The 16,836-nt window shown below is 48.9% G+C and overlaps 1 protein-coding gene across 2 annotated transcripts in view; it reads left to right on the forward strand.

The window, feature by feature from the left end:
• Positions 1-16,836, forward strand: part of LOC144773619 (transient receptor potential cation channel subfamily M member 2-like) — a 1,811,195-nt gene that overhangs the window by 1,704,191 nt on the left and 90,168 nt on the right. For both annotated transcript variants that reach the window (XM_078658765.1, XM_078658766.1), the window contains one exon: positions 519-551. In XM_078658765.1, the coding sequence (XP_078514891.1) occupies positions 519-551 (33 nt within the window). The remainder of the gene's footprint in view (positions 1-518; positions 552-16,836) is intronic.

A 16,836-nucleotide genomic window follows, 5' to 3' on the forward strand; every position in this document is an offset into this window, starting at 1 on the left:
ATAGAGACTCCGGGAGAGTCAGTAGAGTGAAGGGAATAGGGAGGGAGAGTGGATATACTCTGTGGAGCAGGGGGGGCAGACAGGCGGAGGTTAGAGCAGGCAGGCTCAGGGTGGGGGTGTACAACAAGACAGGACATGGACAGACTATGAAGGAAACCAAGTAATCTAAGGGCAAAGAACTCTGCCATAATCGGAAGTAAGCTACACCATCTATGACAGGGAGCTATGAAATACTCTTTGCCTCACAGGAGGAATTACCTTGAAGAAGCTCAACATAGAATAACCATTTTGACAGATAACAGAAAAATGAGGTTCCCTTAATGAAATGGATGAACCCCCAACATGCCAGGTGGTCTTTATTCTTTTCCAGATATGACTATGACATGAACTAAAGGCCAAGCAGTAGAATGTTTGAATGTTACCAAGACTCACTACAGACATATGGACTTGTTGAATGTCATAAGTTGTATACTACAATGATAAAGTTTACAACTAATATTCACTTATGTTTTTTGCAGAAATAAGTGATGACGATGAATCTAGTGCCGATGGTAAGATATATCTATTACTTAAATTCCACTTCCTTGTATTCCTAGGGATACCAGGAATAATAATTCAGTTTTCTTTTAGTTTGAAAAGCTTTAGTGAAGAAATTTGTTAATATATAATGATATCAGCAGAAAAAGAAAGGCTATCAAACATAATATTAGAACATTGATGAGGCTAAAATCATATATAGAAGGATAAAAGCATTTTGTGAGATTTTATAGGTGGAGGGGATGAGGGAAAGAAGGGAGGGGCTAAAGAAGAAGGAATAAGAGGGGAGGAGAAGAAGAAAATAGAACTGCAGTATAAAGGTGTAGAATAGAGTATAAACAAATGCGGTAGATAACGCGATAGATAATGTACAGCATAAATGAGTATATAAACATAAGAACGCTGTAAAAGGAAAAGGAAAGAAGAGTCAATGTCTGTTGGATTTGGCCCTCTTTGCAGGGTCATCCCTGAACTTTTTGCCTTCCTCCAATATTCTCTCTGACCTGTTTTTGTTGGTTTAATGACTCTGGGCACTTTACCACTGCTGATCAGTGCATATGCTCTTCCTACTGTAAATTAATGCTATATTGTTTGGATTCCATGATTGGCTTATTTGGTTTACTGTCAGACCCCAGTAAAGTGCACCAGGAGTGCCAGGGCTTGTAAATCCAAATGCTGCTAGTGGGCCTGCTGCACTGGTTGTGCCACCCACACAAGCAGCCTTGTAAAATGCGTCTAAGGTCTGCCATTGCAGAACCTGCGTAAAGTCTGGTACTGTCATGCTGGATGGGCAAGTGCACCCACTTGCCAGCCCCTAACCCTTCCCTTTACTTCATGTGAGTCACCCCTATGGTAGACCCAAGGGCAGGGGTTCATTGTAAGCATAAAGTAGGACAAGCCCTGATGTGTGTGGCATGTCCTAATAGTGAATTAGAGCCATTTTCGTTTTTCACTATTGTAAGGCTACCAGTTCTCATAGGCCAGAATGGGCTGCTGGAATTATTTCACAATATAATCCCAGCAGGCTCAGGGAACATGGTAGAAATTCAACTTTGGAATGCCTGAACTCAGCATAATAAAATACATCTTTTTGTAAAGTTTATTTTAATATCCTGTGTTGGCAAACACCACTTTTAGAAAGCTGGTGTTTGCTTGCCTAACCATTTCAGCCAGCCTCTGCTCTTATGTGTATCTGCTGTCTGGTTTGTGTGAGTGACAGGGCTGGGGAATTCTAGGAGACAGTCTGGGCAGCTAGGTGGTGAATAGAAAGATTACACCAGGATGGGTGGGAGGAGTGTCCCTTGACTCTGAATAGGGCTGTGCTCTGCCACCACAATGCTGGCTCCACCTCTTGTGGAGCGTCTGGTGTCTCTGCCCTGCACACTGAACAGATAAGCCAGAGTCACCATAACAAAGTGCTCCAGAACCGGACTGAACAAGGCACAGGCCCCCTGGCCTGAAAGAACAAAAGATTTGCTGTATAAATGTAGGAGCCCTGCTCCTAAGCAATTAGATCCTGTTTACGCCAAGAAGAACCTCTGCCCGACAAGAAGGACCTGGAAAAGCTGCATGGAGGAGTACTGTCTCTAACCTGGGAGACTGGCCTGTGGTGGGTGCCTTGCTGCAAGAAGGAGAGGAAAAGACTAAAGTGAATTTTATTCAACTTGGGCATTTCTGAACAATCTCCAAGGGCTTGTGTGTGAGCTTGCCCCCTGAACAGAGTCCCAGGACCATTGGACTCTCCCCCTGCCTTCACTAAGAGCCGCTGGACTGCCTGTGTCCGTGCACCGCTGGAACCGTCGCCAAGTGTGCCTCGCCAACCCTGCCGCCTTGAAGCCCGTGCTGTTGCCGCCCTGCAGCGTGTGTCTCCGCTTAACTCTAAGCCGTAGTTCGCACCGTATCCTAATTGGGCCGCACCGCGCTCCACTTTTCCCCCTGCTTGAGCTGCACAGCCACTGCCTCCGGCCGCCACGGACTAGCAAGCATTTCTCCAGCGAGGTACGGCCCGTACGCTGAAAATGTACCGAACCGCACCGCACTCTTAAACTCCGAAAGTCGCGCCGCATTGAAGATCCGACCAGTACGTCTCGTACTGGCTGCCGAGTGCCGGGCTGCTGCTTCAGGAACCGAAGGTACGGCTCGAACTAGACTGGTGTCCATTTGTGGTGTATTCTGGGATTACTGTATATGGTCATGAATGCTTAACCAATAACGCCCTGAAATTTAGCCTTGTCTGCTCGCCCACACTACCTAGAGGGTGAGCAGGGGTTATTATTTTTAGGAGTAAGTCCCTTGCCCTGACTAGAGGAGAGGGTCCCTGTTTGTCACAAGTAATCACCTGTGCCAACCAGAGACCCACAATTCTAATAATGTCCTTCAAGGTGGTTTAAAATTTTCTGAGTTAACATGTAAAAGACTCTTCTGAGCCAGCCGGTCCAAGTATGAAGTAAGGGGTAACCAGAAGAGATCTCTGCTATGAGTTTGATTGCAGAAGACGGCAAAGGCAACATCCAATCTGTGAAAGTGACATAAAGTATTCCACCAACATTGTGTGGAGACATTTGTGAGTAAATTACAGTTGGAAGAGATGTGTTGAAATGCAAGAGCAAGAATGAGGTCAAAAAGGCCACGAGAGTGTAGAGGAAGGTCTAAAGAATCAGAAAGACTACCTACAAAGAGAAGAGGTATAGAATAAGGAACAGAGAGTGTACATATACGAGAGATGTATAACCAAATATTTCCCCATAACTTAGAAACTATAGGACAGAGAAAAAAGAGATGAAGAAGATCAGCATTAGGAGAACCGCATGTCCAACAATTAGAGTCGGAAGAAGCAGAGAAACATGACAAAGAAAGCGGAGAGAGATAAAATCTGTGATAGAAGTAGAATAAAGATTGAGTAAGAGAAGCAGAGCGAGAAATGTTTAAAGATCTGGACCAAAGTTTGTCCCAAAGAGCAACAGACCAAACACATCCCAAGTCCGCCTCCCAAGAAAGTTCTAATTTAGATTTAGCACGATCTGGATTCGGAGATGAGTAGAATTTATAGATTAGAGAGGCTTTAGGAAGGGTAGAAAGAAGATTGAGAAGATCATTTTGGGTATCCGAAAAAGATGAAGAATGGAGAGACTCATAAAGGTCAAGAATAATTGTCATAAGAGTGGTGAATTTCTGTAAAAAGGAATGAGGGCAATGAAATAAGAGTTGAAACTAGGGAAAGGAGCAAGGTGACATTCCGTCAAAGAGCTGGTTATCCCACATGATGCCTTTTAATCTCCAAGTGTTCCAATAGATAGGTCTATTGTTTAGAAGAATAAGCAAATTATACCAGATAGTGGTATTTACGACAGAGTCACGGGTAATAGTAGTAGGGCGATTCAAGGGTTTTAAAAGAGAAGTATATGTAAATAAGGGAAATGAAGTAGAAGGAGCTTTGGCTGAGAAGCGTATAATTTCTTTGAAGGAGAAGGGTAACAGAAGCGTTTCTGGATCAGAAATGAATAAGAGAATGTCATCTGCATATGCAGAGAGTTTCAAATGGTTGTCCCCATAAGGAAAACCGGAAATGGAGTCGTTGTTACGGATAGAGGACAAAAAGAGTTCAAGGGCTAGAACAAAAAGAAGGGGGGGTAGGGGACAACCTTGACGAACACCACGGCGAAAGAGGAAATAAGAGAAAACTTGTCCATTCACTGGAATCGAATCTTTAGGCATAGAGTATAACAGAGAGATAAGGGATATGAAATTAGAACCAAAACCATGCCAATGTAATGAAGCAAACAAGAAAGACCAATCCACCCTATCAAAGGCTTTCTCTGCATCAACAGAGATAGCAGCTAAAGGGATAGAGAGAGATTAAGCTTTGTTTAAAACATTGAGGAAAAGACGAGAGTTATTAAAGGGATCTAGGCATAAAGCAAGCAATTTAGCAAATAAATTATAGTCTACATTAACTAAAGAAATCGGACCATAATTTTTGCAAAATTGGGGATCACGGCCATCTTTAGGAATGAGGCAAATGATAGCTTCTTGGAAAGTACCTTCCGCCTTACCGGATAAGTAGAATGATTGGAACAAAGTTAAGAGTTTGGGGAGTAAGAGGTCAGAAAAATGTAAATAAAATTCAACTGGAAAACCATCTGGACCTGGTGATTTTCCTTTTGTATGGGTGTTCAACGCTGTGGAGAGTTCATGTAGTGTGAGGTCTACTTCAAGCTTTGAAAAATTAAGATGAGAAGTACAGGGGTTAGGGAGTTTCTCAAGATAGGGCTGAGTAAGAGAAGAAGTGGGAGGAGATTCTGGTCTATAAAGATTTTGATAAAAATGCTGAAATTGGTCAAGTATTTCCCGATCCTTGTGTAGTAGACTGTTATCAGAGGAATAAATGGAGTCTATATTATGTACGTTCTTTACGTGATTTGAGGTAATTAGCTAGGAGCTTCCCTGCTTTATTACGACCACCATAATAACGACGTAGAAGAATCGATGAAGCATTATCAGTAGTAGATTTATTAAATTCAAGTTTAGCTTGTATGTGGTCTGGTGAAATGGAATTAGATGAATAAGTATAAAATTTGTGTTCCAAAGATTTAATATGAGCCAGTATAGTTTTCCGTTTCTGGAGAAACTGTTTCTTTTTCTCAGAAACATAGTCAATAAGGAATCCTCTTGCAGTTGCTTTAAAAGAGTCCCAGAGAAGATGGGGAGTAGTACTGGGATCACAGTTGAACAAAAAGAAATAATTATTAAAGGAGAGAAAGGAGGAGGAGAAATGAGGATCAGTAATAAGAGAATTATTGAATCGCCAACGCAAGGTCTTGGGATGTGGAGGGAGTAAGTCAAGGTCCGTTACAATAGGGGCATTGTCCGAAATGAGTATGGGCTCAACTGAAGACGATAGTAAGTTTTGAGATAAAGATTGAGAGAGGAAAATTTAATCAAGATGAGAAAAAGAAGCATGAGGAGGTGAGATAAAAAATAGTCTAGAGTATCAGGATGAGAGAGTCTCCAATAATCAATGAGATGAGACTGAGAGATAGTGTCTAGAAATTGTGAGTTTTGCAAGGTATAACGCGAACAGTTTACTTATGATCAAGAAATGGATCAACAATCTGGTTGCAGGGGGAGGAGCCTAGCTCGCGACCGAGATGGCCGCGTTTTAGCTCGGCTCCGTTCAACCGCCTGTTTTCTTCGTTTATCCTGTATTTCTCCTGCCCCGGGAAGCCCTCCTTGCTGTGTTTCGGTATTGCAGACACTTTGCGGACACTTACCCGTTGCTCCGGTGATCCTGGGTGCTGTCGATCCTGTGCGGTGGTCCCGCTCGGAGCCTCCGGGGCGGACTGGCCTGGACCTCCTTGCTGCGCCGGGACGTGACGGAGCGCGATGGTCGGCCCTTGCTGGCGCTGTGGATCTGGTTGCGGAGGCTGATGTGCGAATAGGCCGGCTGTGCCCGTTGGCGGACCCGACAGGCCTGGGCCTTGGGGTGCGGACGCTGCCTCCTGCGGGGGAGCCTCCTCATTTATCCGGCTTGGTCCCCCCTTTGTTTCCCGGCCCGGCCATTTTGGATTTTCCGCCCGGACTCGGAGAACGGGGCCGGCGGCACGAGGGGGCCGACGAACATCCTTCTTCTGGTGGGTCTCCTTCCTGCCTTGGGGCGCCCTGCCGCAGTTCGGCTGACCTCCTTCTGCTTTGGTGTTGCCCCGGCCGGGGCCCCCGACGACCGAGGGCTTGCTGGGCTCCTAAGATGGCGGCCGACCCTGGGAGTCTCTGCCGGGCCTGGGCGAACACTGGGGGCCCGCCACACGGCCCGGATGTCGGATCTTGTGAAGGGTTTCCTGCACTTCAAGTTGTCCTGGATGCACTATACTCCTGGCGGACTTCCGTGGCTGCGCCTGTTTCCCCTGTGGAGGCGGACCCACTTTTCGAATTGTACGGGCCCCCGTCGTCGGATTTGGCTTCCTCGTTGCAGGGTACGGCTGGTGTGCTCCTGATCTCTGTGCCTCCGGCGGAGACCGCATCCTTGGGTTGGAGACTCTCCGACGCCCTTCGTCGTCCTGCTTTGTTGCCTCGGCCGCTGGTCTGCGGTCCGTTTGCATCCTGTCCAGGCCTCGATGATCCTTTCTGCTTCTCATCGCGTCGGCTCCCCGGCCGGGGCGCCTGTGCCGACTCAGCTGGGCTTGCCTCGTTGGACCTGTCCTTAGAACTGTGCCTGCGGTGCGAAGGTTGTACCGTAACTTTTTTGTATCCTCCGTATTTTCTTTCACGTTTCTTCTCAGGACTGCCGCTGGATTTGCTCCTGAACCCTGTGTCCCTCGTCGTTTGGACTTTATTTGTCTGGATGATTACAACTTTGGACAAAAGCGGACAGGGCTGAAATGACTTATTATATGCGGTAGTCTCGTTTCTGATCTGTGACCGATATGTGCTGTTGTGATGTTGCGTAACTTCGTGGGACTCCTGACACTTATCCTAATATCGTTAACTTCCCGTGGGCTCTGCCTCTCCCCTTTTCACAGGTGGTGGGATGGTTGCGGATAATACTGTTTTTTCGCCCTCTCCCGTGTGTAATGTTCCCTCCTTTCCTTGGCCCTTCTCTTTTGCCTTTGTTTCTACCTTGTTTCTTTCTTCTATATTTCGGGTTCTATTTAGGGCGACAGGCACGCTGCTGGGGGGTTGGCCGTAGCCTTCTGCAGGGGTGTAGGGTGGGCTTGTGGGGTGGGTGGGGGGGTTTGTTGTTGTTTTTGGGGGGTCTTTTTCCTCCTTTTTTCTCCCTTTTTGGTTCTATGGCCCTTGTGTATCCCCTCTTTCGGGGCTCTGTCTCGTTGTCTGTCCCCCTGGTGTCTTTCTGGGGTATTTTTCCGGTATCACGATGATTGTGATTTGCTGGGTGTGTCTTCTTTATTCTTAATGTATATTTTGTACCGGGTTTTTGTTTTCCTGTTTCGTCGCCCGGGGGCGGGTGTTTGGGTAAGAGTCCCTTCCTTTTCCTTCTTCCCCTTTCCCTTCCCCCCCCCTTTTGTGGGGTTCTTTTCTTTTATTGGGGGTACGTTTCGTATTGTTTTTGTATTTGGGTCCTTTTCTGTGCTGTTCGGTGGGACGGGTGGTGGCTGCGGTGGGCGGGCATTGGACGATGTGTGCAGTGGCCTTTCCTCATGTCCGTTGTTTTGACCGGTGCTTATTGGTATGCCTATTTCGTATTTATTTCTCCTGTTTTTTTACGATCGCTGTGTTGCTGCCCGCCGCGGCCCCACCCCTCTGGTTTGTCTCTCGGCCCGCCATACTCCTGAGCTCCCTAACCCGTCCTTTAAAAAGTAAGAAAACTACCTTTCTAATCTTTTCCCCTGTGACTGTTCTAAGATGCTTGTTATTTCTCCTGTTTCTTTGCCTTTGTATACTGTGATACTCTGTGCATTGCTCCTGAAATTCTGCTCTGTGGTGGCCAGCCCGGTGGGTTGTAGGCCCGTATTTGTGAGCTTTCTCTGTACAATAAAGGTTTTCGGAAAAAAAAAAAAAAAAAAAAAAAAACAATCTGGTTGCAATTGCCACCTGGAATGAATGAGTCATCAATACATTCTTTCGTGATTAAAGGCCAGAAAGAGCAATTGGGTTGTGTAGGACCATAATCATTAAAAAGAGTTAAAGGTATAGAGTTAATTAATAACTTAGTTAGTATCCATCGACCTTCAGCGACGTGTTCTTGTGACAAAACATCACATTTTAATTTTTTGTGACATAAAATGGCAACACCGTTTTTCTTATTGGTAGAAGGTGAGAATAAGACTGTACCCACCCAGCCTCTTTTTAACTTAAGAGACTCAGCCTCTGAAAGATGAGTCTCTTGTAAAAGAACTATGTTAGGGTTGTAAGAAGCTAGGTGGGAAAGGACCCTCTGTCGCTTAATAGGGCTAATAAAACATTTCACATTCCAGGAGATTACTCTGAATTTAAAAACAACAAAACTGTAATATAAGCAAAAACTACAATAGTAAATAGAAAGAAGAAAATGCCCAAAAATGGAAAAAAGAGAGAAGAGAGTAAATTCAGAGAAAGGACCGGAGAGATACAAGGAAGAAACAATTAAAACTGTACATATGAAAAAAACAGGGAAAAGGCACAAACAGAGAAGAGATGAATGTGAGCAGTAAGTGCAAAAGAAAGAAAAGAAATAAGGGGGAAATAAAAGAGGAAAAAAGTACAAGGAGAGACAGTACATATCCAAAAAGGATGACTGAGAGAAACATACCTGAGGGGGACATACGGAGGACAGTGGGGCAATGGCAACACTCAACAAGATGATCCCACAAACTCGGGGATCCGGGCCACACCAGGATGGAGGACATGGAAGTGACGTCATATGGGTCAAAGAAACATAAATCCATCAATCTAAATAAATAAATAAAGAGGTGATTAACATCAGGTAAGTACATGAGGATGTATAGAACAGATCAACAAGCAACTATGAAGAAAGAAGAATTCTAGAGAAATTGAGCTGTCTAAGGAAAAAATTCATAAAAAAAGAAGTAAAACATTGGAAGGAACCATACTAAAACTGTTTGATGATCATCAAAAGGCAAACCTGCAATATAACAAGTATACATAAATGCATAACAAAATCAGCAAACCTGAAAGGAAAAAAAGAGAGACGTTAAACAATCAACCAGTAGGCAGAGTGGAAGTATCCATGCCACTATTTGTTTGAATATGAATAAAAGTTCCGCAGGATTTTGGAAAGTACATGTTCGATTTTGGGGATTAACTTTAAAGATGCATGAGTGAAATAAACCATTTCTGATGGATACATCTGCCAGTGGATTCCTCACCGTGTTAATATCCCGTGCGCAGCAGCCAATCGGAAACTTTTGTAGCTCTCCACACCGGCGAGGTCATGGACGACGTCACAGAGGGTACGACTCCGCTCGCGACCCCGCTGATGTCACTGGATTCATAATAGGGCCTGGTCGGCGTGATGACGTCAGTTCCCTTTTTTCTGCGCCGTCGACACCAACGGTTTCTTTGGGACTCTCTGTAGTAACTTTGTATTTCTCGCTATTCTACATCTATTTCTTCGTGTTTCTTTCGACCATGTCTGGAAGAAAGTCGGGTTTGAAGCCCTGCAGGGAGTGCGGTAAGCAGATGTCAATCACTGACCCGCATGAAGATTGTGTGTGGTGCTTGTCTTCCGACCACGGCGTCGAGGGATGCCCGTGCTGCAGGAAGATGAATCCGAAGGCATTGAAGGAAAGAGAAGCAAAGCTCTTAATGGCCAAGATGAAGAAAGATAAGAAGGCAAGTAAAAGACGATCGAGGTTGAGGTCTCGCTCCGAATCCAGATCGGGCTCGAAGTCGACATCGGGGCATTCGAAGTCGAGAAGGCATAAGAAGAAGAAGCATTCTTCAAAACATCGTTCTGATAAAGAACCGGTGCCAAGATCGACTTCTCCTCGACGCCACAGAAGAGACTATGTATCTCCTTCAATGTCGAATCCAGGTTCTCCAGAGAAGGTTGTGTCACCAGAGGTCTCTCCGCGTCGCTCACCGACGCCGGGACCATCTCCGGATTCGGTCCATTCTCCGGATCCGAGCGAAGTCCAACCTGATCGGAAGGACAGAAACAGCCAAGAGAAGTTCCTTTATCGGCGCCGACAAGCCTGGCTCCAGGAACACCGGCTTCGGAGACAGTACCAGGAGCTTATCCTCCATTTCCAGCTCCAGGTCAAGACCCATTGCATTACCTTAATGCTATGTATGGTGTCTTTGCCAGGGCAATGTACATCTCTGGTGCACCTGCGGGTCCCATAGGTCCATTAGCTTTCAATCTGGGGGTCCCTCAGGCCTATGCCGAGGCCCCTTTCATTCCCTTTCTTCCAGCGGCACCGTCGTGGAATTTCCCGGCGCTGAGGGCTCCGGCGCCGTTCCAATCTTCACCGGCGCCTTCTATTCGGCCTCGTTCGGCGCAAGCAGCACCATCGGAGCCGTGCTCGACACCGGTCCCAAATCCGACAGAGTCTGTTATGGATCCGTCGACGCCTGTGCCAAGGATCCGCTCTAGGAGAGAGGCCCAAAGGGTATTAGAAGAAGAGCGTTATCGGCAGGAGATGGAAGAAGGTGCTCCATCAAAAGATATTACCCCTTATCATGTGGTGGTAAGAAAGGCAGCTGAATTGTTGGATATCTCACTCCCTACCACTGAGTTTAAATCTAATTTATTAACGGAAGTACTCTATTTGCCTTCCTCAGTTGTGGAGCCTCTGTTGCCTTTCAATGAGGCAATTCCCGAACCATTCCTAGAGGTTTGGAGGAAACCTCTTTCTGCGCCTGCAGTCTCCAGGACAATAGCACGGAGATATAGGGTGGCTCCTGGGGATCCAGAGTTTTTATCTGCACACCCTTTGCCTGAGAGTCTAGTAGTACAAGCAGCAAGTTCAAAGAGGTCTTCGGGAGCTTTCCCCCAGGTTCCAGTGGACAGAGAATTTAAAAAGATTAATCAGTCTGCGAAAAAGGTGTTTTCCTTTGCGAGCATGGCGTTAAAGTCTACAAATGCTACCTGTTTGATGGGAAGGTACATCCATGCTTTGATGGACTCTTCTAAACAGTTACTGCCTAAACTGTCTGAGGAAGACAGGAAGAGCTTTCAGGAGGTTTTGAATGACACTCAGGCTGCTGCACGGCAAGTCATTCAAAGTGGTCTAGATACTGTTGACTCGGTGGCAAGGATTATGGGTTCAGCAGTGGCTTGGTTAAAGTCCACAGACTTTTCAGCTGATGTACAGGCTAATCTTTTGGACTTGCCATTTGATGGTTCAGGTCTTTTTGGTAAAAAAGGGGACGCTGCTCTTGAAAGATTTAAAGATAGTAAGGCCACAGCAAAATCACTTGGATTGCAGGCTCAAACTAGAGACACCTTTCGTAGATACAGGGGATTTGGAAAATCATCCTTTCGTTCGTATGGCCAGGCTCGTCAACAGCAGCAACAACAACAACAACAGAATGCTCTATACAAATCGTGTAAAAGAAAAAGTAGAGGTCGTCCAAGAGGCCGTCAGCCCTCCTCCTCCTCTTCCTCTACCTCCCCTCCTATCACCGCAGCAAAGCAGCCCTAGATTCCCCATTCCAGATCATGTTGGTCCTGTTGGGGGTCAGCTTGCTCATTTTCTGCAAGATTGGGAATCGGTCACTACGGACCTATGGGATCTCAATCTTGTAGAGAATGGGTATGCCCTTCCCTTTCGGGAATTCCCTCCAAATTATCCTCCTTGCCTGCCAAGGTGTTTGCTCAGAAAAACATCTTCTTCTTCTACAGGAGGAAGTTCGGACCTTGCTGAAAAAAGGTGCGCTTGAGGTGGTCCCAGAGCAGGAAAGGGGTCAGGGGTGCTACTCCTGGTACTTCCTGAATCTCCAAGAAGGATGGCAGGTTACGTCCACTTCTGGATCTCAGGGTCTTAAATCTTTAAATGAAGCAAGAGAAGTTCAAGATGCTCACCCTTGCGCAGGTTCTTCAGGCGCTGCTGGGAAAAGATTGGATGGTGTCAATCGACTTACAGGATGCGTATTTTCATATTCCCATCCTGAAGTTGCACAGGAAGTATCTCCGTTTCACGGTGGGTTCGCAACATTATCAGTTTGCGGTTCTCCCGTTTGGACTTACTACTGTACCTCGAGTCTTCACCAAGGTGATGGCAGTGGTGGCAGCCCATCTCAGAAAATCGGGGATTCCAGTTTTCCCCTATCTGGATGACTGGCTTCTCAAAGCGGAGTCTCCAGAGAAGGTGCTTCATCATTTGCAGGTGACAACCCAGCTGTTGTACAAATTGGGTTTTTCGATAAACGTGCCCAAATCTCACCTTGTGCCCTCCCAGCGCAACCTGTTCATAGTTGCAGTACTGGATACAACTGTGTGTCGGGCATTCCCTCCTCCTCAAAGGATTCTCAACATACAGGAAATAATTCCTTTATTTTACAATGGAGCGGTCGTTCCAGTCCTGAAGGTCCTTCGCCTGCTCAGTCTGATGGCTTCCTGTATTCTGTTGGTCAACAATGCACGCTGGCACATGAGAGCACTCCAGTGGTGCCTCTGCAGGCAGTGGTATCAGCACCAAGGGGATCTCAGGGAGTCAGTGAGGATCTCCAGAGAAGCTGCGGCGGATCTTTCTTGGTGGGGAGTGGAAGGCAATCTGTCTCAAGGAAAGCTCTTCCATCTACCTCCATCGGTGGCCACGGTGATAACGGATGCATCCACTCTAGGGTGGGGTGCTCATTTGGGGGATTTGAAGATCAAGGGTCTTTGGTCTCCATAGCAAAGGTTGTTTCACATCAACCTACTAGAATTGCGGGCGATTCGTCTGGCACTCAAGGCCTTCCTCCCTTCCCTTCGCGGTCAGTCGGTTCAGGTCCTGACGGACAACACTAACGCGTTGTGGTATGTCAACAAACAGGGAGCAGTAGGGTCGCAGTGTCTCTGCAGAGAGGCTCTGAGGCTCTGGTCCTGGGTTCAGGACCATCAGATTTGTCTGATGGCAAATCATCTGGCCGGAGTACTGAACGTGCGTGCAGAGAGTCTCAGGCGGCAGTTCTCGGCTGACCATGAGTGGAGGCTTCTCCAGAGGTGGTTTGTCACGTCTTTCGGGCGTGGGGAACTCCTCAGGTGGACCAGTTCGCAACTCACGAGAACGCTCACTGCCTGTCATTATGCAGTCTCCAGTATCTGATGCAGGGAGTTTGGGGGGACGCGTTTCAGTTGAATTGGGGCTCACAACTCCTTTACGCTTTTCCTCCCATACCCTTGATTCCTCTGGTTCTGAGGAAAATACGTCCAGACCGGGCCCAAGTAATATTGATCGCCCCGGATTGGCCAAGAAGGGTGTGGTACATAGATCTTCTCCACCTCTCCTTGTGCCCGCCGCTCCGTCTCCCTCTCAGGGCAGATCTCCTCTCTTAGATGGAGGGGCAGGTTCTACACCCCCACCTCCAGACCTTACACCTTCATGCCTGGAGATTGAACGGGCAACATGAATTCTTTTTCTCTCCCGCCTGATGTGGTGGATGTTATTCTTTCAGCCAGGCGGATTTCTACCAAGACAATTTATTCTTAAAGGTGGTCAAAATTTGTCTCGTGGTGTGGAGAGAAGTCTATTGATCCCTTAAGGGCCCATTTATCTAATATACTCCAGTTTGCTCTTTCTTTGGCACAGCAAGGTATTGCTGTGGCAACTGTGAAATCAATCAATCATTGCATTTCTAAAGCACGCTACATACCCGTGAGGGTCTCAAGGCGCTGGGGTGGGCTGCTACTGATCGAAGAGCCAGGTCTTGAGAAGTCTTCTGAAGGCCAGCAGGTCCTGAGTCTGTCGTAGGTTGGTAGGGAGAGTGTTCCAGGTCTTGGCGGCGAGGTAGGAGAAGGATCTGCCGCCGGCAGTGGATTTCCGGATACGAGGAACTGTGGCGAGGTTGGCTGAGCGGAGACTTCGGGTGGGGCTGTGGAAGCTGAGTCGGTTGTTGAGGTATGTGGGTCCAGTGTTGTGTAGTGCTTTGTGTGCATGGATGAGGAGTTTGAAGGTGATCCTCCTGTTGACGGGGAGCCAGTGCAGGCCTCTCAGGTGGGGTGTGATGTGGCTGCGTCGAGGGATGTCAAGGATCAGTCGTGCCAAGGCGTTCAGGAGCTTGGTTGTTGTTCCTGAGTAGAGGGCGTTCCCGTAGTCGAGTCTGCTGGTGATGAGGGCCTGGGTGATGGTTTTTCTTGTGTCGGGGGATCTATTTGAAGATCCTGCGGAGCATACGGAGAGTGTTTAAGCAGGACGCGGAGATGGCGTTGACTTGCCTGGTCATGGAGAGGGTGGAGTCTAGGATGACCCCAGGTTGCGTGCGTGGTCTGTGGGTTCCGGGGCTGTGCCTAGCGCTGTAAGCCACCAAGAGTCGTCCCAGGCCGATGGGGTGGGTCCGAGAATGAGGACCTCCGTCTTGTCTGAATTCAGCTTTAGTCTGCTGTCCTTCATCTCGTCGGCTACGGCCTTCATTCCTCTGCGGAGGTTGGCTTTGGCGGTGTGGGGGTCTTCGGTGAGGGATATGATCAGCTGGGTGTCGTCGGCGAAGGAGATGATGTTGAGGTTATGTTGTCGTGCGACGTGGGCGAGCGGTGCCTGTGGGACGCCGCAGATGATCTCAGTGGTTTTTGAGCGGAGAGGTGGGAGGCGGACACTCTGGGTTCTACCGGAGAGGAAGGATGTGGTCCAGGCCAGGGCCTTCTCTTGGATTCCGGCGTCATGGAGGCGTGCTGATAGGGTGCGGTGGCAGACTGTGTCAAAGGCTGCTGATAGGTCCAGGAGGATGAGGGCAGCTGTTTCTCCTTTGTCCATCAGGATCCTGATGTCGTCAGTGGCGGCCATGAGGGCGGTCTCGGTGCTGTGGTTGCTGCGAAAGCCAGATTGGGAAGGGTCCAGGATGTTGTTGTCTTCGAGGTAGCGGGTTAGCTGTTGGTTGACAATCTTCTCTGTCACTTTTGCCGGGAACGGTAGCAGGGAGATGGCCTGGAAGTTCTTGAGGTCCTTAGGGTCCGCCTTGGGCTTCATCAGAAGGGCGTTGATCTTGGTGTGCTTCCAGCTTTCCGGGAAGGTTTCTGTCTCGAAGGAGCTGTTGATTGTTTTCCAGAGGTGGGGTGCGATGGTTGTGCTGGCTTTGTTGAAGACGTGGTGGGGGCAGGGGTCATATGGGGATTTGGAGTGGATGGAGTTCATGATTTTGATGGTGTCTTCGTCGCTGACGTAGGACCAGTCGGTCAGGCGGCAGGTGCGGGTGGTGGTCGCAGGGGTGGTGGACTCGGTGGTGGGTGTGGGGGTGTCGGAGTTGAAGCTGTCATGGATTTCGGTGATCTTGCGATGAAAGAAGGTGGCCAGGGAGTCGCACAGGTCTTGTGATGGTGGGATGTCGTTGGTTTTGGAGCTGGGGTTGGAGAGTTCTTTTACGATGCTGAAGAGCTCTTTGCTGTTGTGTGCATTGTTGTCTAAGCGGTCCTTGAAGGTGGTCCTCTTGGCGGTTCTGATAAGTTGGTGGTGTCTGCGGGTGGCACTCTTGTGGGCTGTATGGCTGTCTGGTGTTTGGTCGTGGAGCCATTTCTTCTCCAGCTTTCAACAGGTGCGTTTGGAGATCCGGTGGTCTTCGGCGAACCAGGCGGCTTCCTTGTTGGTGTGGTTGATTGTGGTGGTCGTGAGAGGGGCGAGGGTGTTGGCGCAGTCGTTGATCCACTGTTTGAGATTGGTCGTGGCGGTGTCTGGGTCAGTGGGGTCGGCGGGTGGACTCAGGGCGAGGATGGTTGTCAGTTGATCCTTGGTGACCTTGCCCCAGCAGCGGCATGGCAGCTGTTGAGTGCGGTGGTGTGTTGTGGGTTTCTCGAAGGTGAAGTGGATGCATCTGTGGTCGGTCCAGTGGGGCTCGGTGGTGTGGTTGAATGAGACGTGGGGGCTTGTGGAGAAGATGGGGTCCAGCGTGTGTCCAGCGGCGTGGGTGGGTGTCGTCACGAGCTGTTTGAGTCCGAGGTTGGCGAGGTTGTCGATCAGGGCGGTGGAGTTGGCGTCGTTGTTGTTCTCGAGGTGGAAGTTCAGGTCCCCGAGGAGGATGTAGTCCATGGAGGCGAGGGCGTGGGTGCTGACGAGGTCGGCGATGGTGTCGCTGAACTGTGGTCGGGGTCCGGGTGGTCTGTAGACGAGTGTTCCTCTGAGGGTGGTGTTGGGGTCGGTGTGGATCTGGAAATGCATGTGCTCGGCGGTGGTGAGGGTGTCGTCGGTGTTGGTCGAGACTCTGATGGTGTCCTTGTGGATGATGGCGAATCCCCCTCCCACTCCGTTCTCCGTCAGGAAGGCGACGTCAGGGGCGGTGGAGTCTAGGAGGTCCCAGAGTTCGATGGCGTGCTTGTGAACGGAACAGGTGTTGAGGAGGATGCAGCGGAGGTGGTTGGTTCTCTGGCTGGTGGTTTGGTGGGCTGGATGCTGGTGAATCTGCAGTTCCGGAGGGCGAAGGCTCCTTGGGTGCGCTTTGGGGTGGCCCGGTAGCAGGGGTGGTCTCGTCCGGTGTTGAGTGCGTGGAGGGTGCTGGAGTCATAGTGTAGTCTGGCGTTGCGGGGGCGAGGGGTACAGGGGTCCTGGCGCTGGGCGTGGTCCAAGTCCGGACGGGCGCAGACTGGCTCGCCTTTGGCACACCCGCTGCGTGCGTCCGCTGCACTTTCGCGCGGCGACCTCCATAAGAGGTGAAGTGGGAGGGAGGGGCGGTGGGAGCGGGGCAGCCAATGGGCGAGGGGAGGGACACAGAAGGCAA

The sequence above is a fragment of the Lissotriton helveticus genome, chromosome 8 (assembly GCF_964261635.1).
Source record: "Lissotriton helveticus chromosome 8, aLisHel1.1, whole genome shotgun sequence".
Lineage (NCBI taxonomy): Eukaryota > Metazoa > Chordata > Amphibia > Caudata > Salamandridae > Lissotriton > Lissotriton helveticus.